Source organism: Coenobita brevimanus, chromosome 82 (assembly GCF_032717465.1).
Source record: "Coenobita brevimanus isolate Jiangsu-jjx chromosome 82, ASM3271746v2, whole genome shotgun sequence".
NCBI lineage: Eukaryota > Metazoa > Arthropoda > Malacostraca > Decapoda > Coenobitidae > Coenobita > Coenobita brevimanus.
Genome location: NC_137035.1, coordinates 7,433,283 through 7,441,346, shown reverse-complemented (window position 1 = coordinate 7,441,346; position 8,064 = coordinate 7,433,283). Strand labels below are relative to the sequence as shown.

Genomic DNA, 8,064 nt, shown 5'->3' with positions numbered 1-8,064 from the left:
GCCTGTCAGTATGCTTCACAAATTCACAAAAATATTTCCGTTTTTTACTTACCCAGTATATGAAAAAAAAAAAAAAAGTCTTATTGGCTTTTAATCGTAATGGCAAACACTACTCGGAGTAAGTCTTTCTGAAAAAAAAGTGTGTATTGGAACAGACTTGAGCTCAGATTAGGAGGCTATGAAGTGCTGCATCAAACGCTCAATGATCAAGCACCGCCAGATGTGAAACAATCATTGCCTAGTGCGATAATCTGGCCAGTACGATGAACAATAACATGCATGCAATATATTTAATAACTAATGACTGTTTATTAGAACTTCTTTAAGAAATTATCGTTGATTGGGAGGACCTCAGGCAGCACTTCTTTTATTTTCTCCGGAATGATTATTGCTTCCATGGCTGGGAGCCATCTGAATGTGCCTTACGCATTACAGAGGTTATTCTCTCGGGCATGGAAGCATACATTCCTTTCTCATATCCTTTGACTAATGCAAGAAAGCCTTGGTTTAATCACGCATGTTCTAATGCTGTCAGCAACAAGGAGAGGGCCTATAAAAGGTACCGGAGCCAACCCACCCCTGAATCACATCTTTTACACGTTTCCGCCCGGAATCGTGCTAAGTCTGTTCTTCGCTCTCCGTACTAAATGCTCTCAACACTCTAACTCGAATTCTTCCCATTCCTTCTGGCACCTTACCAAAAACCTTGCTAACAACTTTACCTCATCATCCTTCTCTCCTCTTTTCTACTCTGATGGCTCTGTAGTTATTTCATCTACTGATAAAGGAAATCTCTTCGCTCAGACTTTCTCCTCCAATTCCACCTTAGACGATTCCGGTGCAGTTCCTCCGTCACTTTCCCCCTCTGACTTCCTCATGGCTGACATTAAAATTTCTTCAGCTGATGTATTTTCTGCCATCACAGGCCTCAATACTAACAAGGCATATGGGACTGATGGAGTCCCTCCTGTTGTTCTCAAGAACTGTGCTTCTGTGCTTACACCCTGCATAGGCAAACTCCTTTGCCTTTTTCTATCAACTTGTACCTTTCCTTCTAGCAGGAAGTTTGCTCTCATTCAGCCAGTCCCAAAGAAAGGTGACCATTCTCAACCCTCTAACTATCGTCCAATTGCTTTAACTTCCTGTATCTCAACAGTATTCGAGTCAGTTCTTAATATCACAACCTTCTTTCTGATTGTCAGTATGGGTTCCATCAGGGACGCTCCACTGGCGATCTTCTCACCTACCTTTCAGACTCCTGGTCATCCTCCTTTCGGGACTTTGGCGAAAGCTTTGCCATTGCACTTGACATCTCAAAGGCTTTCCATCGAGTCCGGCATAAATCTATAATTTCCAAACTGCACTCTTGCGGTTTCTATCCTTCTATATGTGCCTTCATCTCCAGCTTCCTTTTTGGTTGTTCTATAGCCACTGTTGTAGAAGGCCATTGTTCTTCTCCTAAATCTATCAACAATGGTGTTCCTCAGGGCTCTGTCCTATCACCAACTCTCTTCCTTTTATTCATGAATGACCTTTTAAGCTGTACATCTAACCCTATCCACTCATATGCTGATGACTCCACCCTTCACCTTTCCATTTGGTTCCCGCAACGCCCATCTCAGCAGTTACTTCAACAAACAGGGGATGAGGCTATGGCACACCTAATGTCTGACTTGGCTCATATCTCTGACTGGGGTAAAAATAATCTTGTTTTTAATGCATCAAGGACTCAGTTCTTACACCTATCAACGCAACAAAATCTTCCACAGGTGTACCCACTGATGTTTAATAATATTCAGCTTAATCCTGCATCATCCTTGAACATACTTGGGGCTTCATTTACTCGGGACTTGTCTTGGAAAGATCACATCACATCTCTTGTAAAATCTGCTTCCAAGAGATTAGGTGTGCTAAGCCGACTCCGTTCCTTCTTTACCCCTGACAATTGTTGACTCTATACAGAGGTTTTATTCGCCCCTGCGTGAAGTACAACTCTCATGTGTGGGGAGGCTCCCCACATGCAACTCTTCTAAATAGAGTGGAGTCAAAGGCTTTTCGTCTCATTAAACTCTCCTCCTCTTACTGACTCCCTTCAACCTCTGTCTCTTTGCCGCACTGTTGCATCTTCATCTCTTTCCTATCGTTACTTCAGTGGTCACTGCTCCTCTGAACTGTCTGCATGCATTCCTCCACCTCTACGACGGGCGAGTAGCAGCAAACTCTCATCCCTTTTCTGTCCAGCTCTCTAATGCAAGAGTTAACCGTTACTCCCAGTCCTTCATTTATGCAACAGGTCAACTCTGGAACTGTCTCCATGTCTGTATTTTCTGCTTCCTATGATCTCCAGCTCTTCAAGCGCAGTATGTCCAGGCATCTCTAAATGATTGGATCTTGAATTTGGCTCTCTCTTGTATTTTGCTTTTCTCTTGGAGGGAACAGTTATTGCGGGCTCGATGCCTTTGGTTCCTTCTTCCTCACATAAAAAATATAAAAAAATCAACTATCACATTGACTCTCATTGTCTGTTGCCAGTATGATCTCACTGAAATATCAAAGTAATTGGTAAGTGTTGTGAATAAATATTTCTATTAAGCTACAAACGGTGATAATTGTTTTAATGAAAGTTATTTCTTTTGTTTCCATTGCATTAATTTTATAAAATGAATTCAGTGTAATATATGGGAAATACTTTGCATATTTCTACTATACATGGTGATTTTAGTTTCAGTGAAATTTATTTCTTTTGTTTCTAATGCATTGTTTATAAATGTTGCTTTCAGATTTATTATAGGAAATATACCTTGAACAAACGTAATTCATATTAATGTGTATTCTTATATGTTCATGCTATTATTTTTTATTTAAACTGGAGGACTGGGTGTAGTTTTTAACAAGTTCAAAACATTTGGCTCGCCAGCTGAGTAACAGCATTTTCTGCTCCTAGTCCATCCAAGGTGACCGGCCCCTGATATAACACTGATCCAATGAGAATTAAGTGAAATATGCAATGTAACTGCACGTGGAAAATTCACACTTTCGTGAAATATGGACTATGTAAGAGGATCAATATCAGAGTCTGTTATACACGCGTAGCTACGCCAGTGTCAAATGATCTTACAAGATTTTTGTTGTCTTTGGGCGTGAGATTTCTTGCGCTCTGAAAGTTTTTAACCCCTTCAGTCCGATGACATACCTTCATATTTATTGTTGTTACCAGCAGACCAGTTTTTCAGTCTAAGACAGATCTTTAGTAGTGAAGGAGTTAATCAAGACTATGCATAACCTTTCCAGTTCCAAACGTCTCTTCAGATCTGAGTTAATCCGTCTGGAAGTATCAGTAACAACGTATAACACGTCATCGGACTGAAATTTATATATTTTTCAATGCTAACCAAATATGGTGTTTGCAGTTAACCTGGACGAATTGGGACAGATCTCAGACGCCAACGCTTCTAACCCGGTGACAGAAGGGGAGGAGAATGCAGAAGGGCAGAGGTGAGGTGGGGAGGAAACGGGGGAAAGAGGGAGAGGACGAGGGGAGGGAAGAGCAGTGAGGAAGGAAAGCAGAAAGAAGAGGAAGGGAAGGTAGTTGAGGGGTGTGGGGAGGGCGAAAGGAAGAGAAGGAAGAGGGAGGAGGGGAAAGGATAGGGAAGATGAAACGGAAAAGTGGGGTGAGGGAAAACTACAAAGGAGGGGAGGAAAGGAGGGATAGAGGAAGAGGGAAGAAGGGGAAGGAGGAAGGAGGGAGAACAGGGCTCAAGAAGGGGAATAGATATGATTGGATGGAATGAAGAAGGTAGAATAGGGAAAATTTATAGGATAAAATTGGGATGAAAAGGGAGGAAGATGTGGGCGCAGGGAGTGGCAAATGGGGGAGGAGAGAGAGACAGAAGGAAGCGTTGGAAAGGGAGTTAGAATATCTGATATGAGAGTATTCAAGGAAAAAAGAAAGAGAGAGGTATTGTCAGGAAGGAGACGGAGGGAAGTAATGCAAGACGGCTAGTGGCAATATCTCAAACCTGTGTTGCATATTCCCTTTAAACATATTCTTAATATCGTCCAATTTCACGCCCAGTTTCACACCTACAGAGATACGCTGTATCGCCTGATGGAAACGGTGGTGGACATGAGCGGGCTGGATGGTCGGGCGTGTTTGTTAAGGCTTATCTGTGAGACTGCACGAAGCCCTATTCAGAATGGAGGATTTCTGGGAGAAATTTTACAGCTATTGCTAAGGTAGGTTGTTTACTTTCTCTGATGATGATGATGATGATGATGACTTCTCTCTCTCTCTCTCTCTCTCTCTCTCTCTCTCTCTCTCTCTCTCTTTATGTCTATGTGATAAGGCTTATCTGTGACGCCACGAAGCCCGGTACAGAACGGGATATTTCTCTGAAAGGCTTTACAGCTATTCTTTCAGTAGGTAAATTATTATATTTGCCAAACTGATAATATATTGTTACAGTTTCCGAGGAAAAAACTGCTTTGCATTGTTCTTGGTTTCATTTTCGTTCTTTTTACCAAGGCTCGGTGTCACGGCCTGGGGCATTTATACCTGAGCCGATTGAGCAAAAAATTATTAATACGTATGGCACCCGGGCCTGGTGTTTGTAGACACCTTCCATTAAGGTTTTAAACATGATTTTATGGCCCCCCAAAAGGTAAGACTATAGGGGCTCGACCACCAGACGGCATATCATCCATCCTAACAGAGACGTGTTCTCCTCAGCCTTGAGCCCAATTAAGGTCCAGGGCGAGTTCAGTTCGAACATGCTCTCTAACTTGTTATACGTGCCCAAGAGAAAAAAGACCTTGTGCTTAGTCTGTATGGGGTTACTGTGCAAGAAACAAACCTTGGGAAACACAAAGTATCTGCTCACAAATGTTGTCTCTTTAGTTCTTCACCCTACCCTCCCTCCCCCCCTCCCTTTCTCTCTCTCTCTCTCTCTCTCTCTCTCTCTCTCTCTCTCTCTCTCCTCCCATCCCCACCTTACTTTCTAATACTAATTTCTGTTGTTATTTCAGCCCGCACCATTCGAACAGCGCAGGCCTGAAGGAATATATAGCAGCCGAACAAGATGGAAAGCTTGGCGAACCATCTGCTTGTATCACTTATCATAAAAAATGCCCTTACTCGTTCTTCTCTTAACGCTTCAACCCGACGACGTCTTCCTTATTTACGAACCTTAAAGGAGATTTTTCCATGCGAAAGATTAAAAATATTCTACATTTCCTGTAAGAGGTCTCTCCCATGCTGCATATGGCTGCCTTGTGGTAACTGTAATAAAATATAAAAGATTCGTCACTGCAATGTAAATGTATCTCCCTCCCTCCCTGCATCTCTCTCTCTCTCTCTCTCTCTCTCTCTCTCTCTCTCTCTGCAACCCTTATAACACACATTATTGTTATTATTATTGCATTCGTTGTTATCGCATTTCAATGATCCGTTATTTATACAATTTATTTGATAGAATGCTGTGTTAATATATATTCAGCTTTTGTATAATAAAATGTATCAGTCATTTAGATTCGTTAATATGTATCCTTAGTATTTTGTTCTGTCAGCAAATAGCTTCATATTGTCGTCATATTCTTGCGTTACCTTTGTTTTGTGGATCAGTGTGGAAGTTTTTTTTTTTTTTTTTTAAATCGTCGAAAAGGGGAGGAAGATGGGGTGGCAATAAAAGTGGTGGTGAATGAGATTCGAAACGCGTTCTTCTGGGCCATTTATTCTGCTTATTGCACCTCAATATCCTTATGTAGGCTGCATGGAAATAAATCGCTGAGGAGACCGTGTTAAGAGGCCACCTAAGCCAATCATAATACCCCTCCTCTGCGCTGAGATTCACTGCCAAACTTACGATTAACCCTTTCAAAAATTTTATAACTGTATTCTATATTTGTGTCCAAGGTTTTGTTTCAGGAAGTCTTTGGACATTGTCAAAAGCTTTGTTTACAACCCTAGTTACTAGGGTGGTTGTCAATGATGGTTCCGTTTTGTCGAAGAGATCTAAGATCAATTGAGTTACCTTGGAAAGGCGGGTGGTGGTTGAGTGTTCAGGCCGGAATACATGTTCAAACTCAGACAGACGGATGTGGGGATGATATTGTTTAAGAATATTCGTTTCATAATTTTGGGTGTTCTGGAAAGTAGTGGTTTTTATTTATTTTCTTTTAAACAGAAGAAAGAAGGAACCAAATGCAGGCACCTGCAAAATTGTTCCCTCCAAGAAAAAACAAAAACAATACAACAGAGAGCCAAATTCAAGATCCATTCATTTCGAGATGCCTGGACACACTGCGTTTGAATGACTAGCGATCATAGGCAGTAGGAAATACATACAGAGAGAGACAGTACCAAAGTTGACCTGTTGCATACATGAAGGACTGGGAGTAACAGTTGTCTTGCTTCAGGAAGTTGGACAGAAAAAGGATGAGAGTTTGTTGCTAGGTGGGTTCTATGCGCCAACCGTAAAGGCATGAAAGCAGACAGTTCGGAGGAGCAGCGACCACTGGAGTAGCGACAGAAAAGAAACAAAAATGAAACAGTGCAGTGAAGAGACAGAGGTTGAAAGGAACCATTAAGAGAAGGAGAGTTAATAAGACGAAACGCCTTTGACTCCACCTTGTTGAGAAGAGCTGTATGTGGGGAGCCTCTCCATACATGAAAGTTGTACTCTACACAGGAGCGAATAAAATCCGTATATAAAGTCAACAACTGTACAGGGGTAAAAGAGGCACGAAGTCAACTTTCTTGGAGGCAGATTTTACAAGATGTAATATGATCTTTCCTAGATAAATCCCGAGAAAATGAAATCCCAAATATGCTTTAAAAGGATGCATGATCGAGTTGCATATTGTTAAAAATTAGAGGATACTCCTGTGGACGATTTTGTTGGGTTGAAAGATGTAAGAACTGAGTTTTTGAGGCATTAAACAGCAAGATTACTTTTACCCCAATCAGAGACATAAGACAAGTTAGACATTAGGTGTGCTATAGCCTCATCCCTTATATGATGAAGTAACTGTTGAGATGGGCGCTGCGAGAAGCGAATGGAGAGGTGAAAGGTGCATTCATCAGCGTATGAGTGGATAGGGTTTGATGTACAGCTTAGTAGGTCACCGATGAACAGAAGGAACAGAGTTGGTGACAGGACAGAGCCCTAAGGAATACAACTATTAATAACTCTAGAAGAAGAAAGGTGACCGTCTACAACAACGACCAGAAAGGAAGCTAGAGATAAGGCACAGATAGAAGGACAGAAACCGTAGGAGGATAGTTTGGGATTAAAGATTTATGCCAGACTCAATCGAAAGGCAGGTGTAAGCACAGAAGCACAGTTCTTGAAGACAACAGGAGGGACCCGATCAGCCCCATACACCTTCTTAGTATTGAGGCTAATGACGGCAGAAAATACATCAATTGAAGAACTTTCAATGTCAGCCATCAGGAAGTCAGAGGGGGGAAGTGATGGAGGAACAACACCGGTATTGTCAAGGGCTGAATTGGAGTGACAGTCTGAGCGGCGAGTTCTGCTACATCAGTAGAAGAAATAGCTACAGAGCCATCAGAGTGGAAAAAAGGAGGAAAGGATGATCAGATAAAATTGTTAGAAAGGTTTTTGGCAAGGTGCCAGAAGAAGCGGGAAGAGTTTGAGTTCGAGAGCTCAGAGCATTTAGTACGAATGAAATTATTTTTAGCACAGTGAAGAAGACTTAGCACGATTCCGGGCAGAAATATAGAAGCGATGAGATTCAGGGATGGGTTAGCTTCGGTACCTTTTGTAGGCCTTCTCCTTGTTGTGGACAGCATTAGAATAAGCGTAATTAAATCATATTTTTTTCATTAGTCATACAACAAGAGAAAGGAATGTAGGCTTTCATGCGCGAGAGAAAAACCTCCATAATGTGCAGAGCACACTCACATGGCTCTCGGCCATGGTCGCAATAATCATTCCAAGAAAAATCAAAGAAGTACTGCTTGAGGGCCTCGTATTCAGCAGCTTCAAAGTGCCGACGCCGCCGGTTCTTGGGAGGGTCCACAGGCCTTGCTGGAGTGATAGG

At 41.9% G+C, this 8,064-nt stretch overlaps 1 protein-coding gene across 1 annotated transcript; it reads left to right on the top strand.

Moving 5' to 3' along the window:
* Nucleotides 1–3,397: 3,397 nt before the first annotated feature.
* On the top strand, nucleotides 3,398–5,158 carry LOC145409676 (uncharacterized). Its single transcript, XM_080280027.1, has 3 exons — nucleotides 3,398–3,495; nucleotides 4,090–4,236; nucleotides 5,026–5,158. Exons 1-3 carry the CDS (start codon nucleotides 3,398–3,400, stop codon nucleotides 5,147–5,149), a joined length of 369 nt encoding a protein of 122 aa, XP_080136153.1. The 3' UTR covers nucleotides 5,150–5,158.
* Nucleotides 5,159–8,064: the final 2,906 nt, after the last annotated feature.

Excerpts from the sequence above, each read along its gene's own strand:
- LOC145409676 (XM_080280027.1), top strand. The coding sequence starts at position 3,398 with ATGGTGTTTGCAGTTAACCTGGACGAATTGGGACAGATCTCAGACGCC. Across the intron at positions 3,496-4,089 it reads GAGAATGCAGAAGGGCAGAG|AGATACGCTGTATCGCCTGA; the intron begins GTGAGGTGGGGA and ends TCACACCTACAG. Across the intron at positions 4,237-5,025 it reads ATTTTACAGCTATTGCTAAG|CCCGCACCATTCGAACAGCG; the intron begins GTAGGTTGTTTA and ends TTGTTATTTCAG.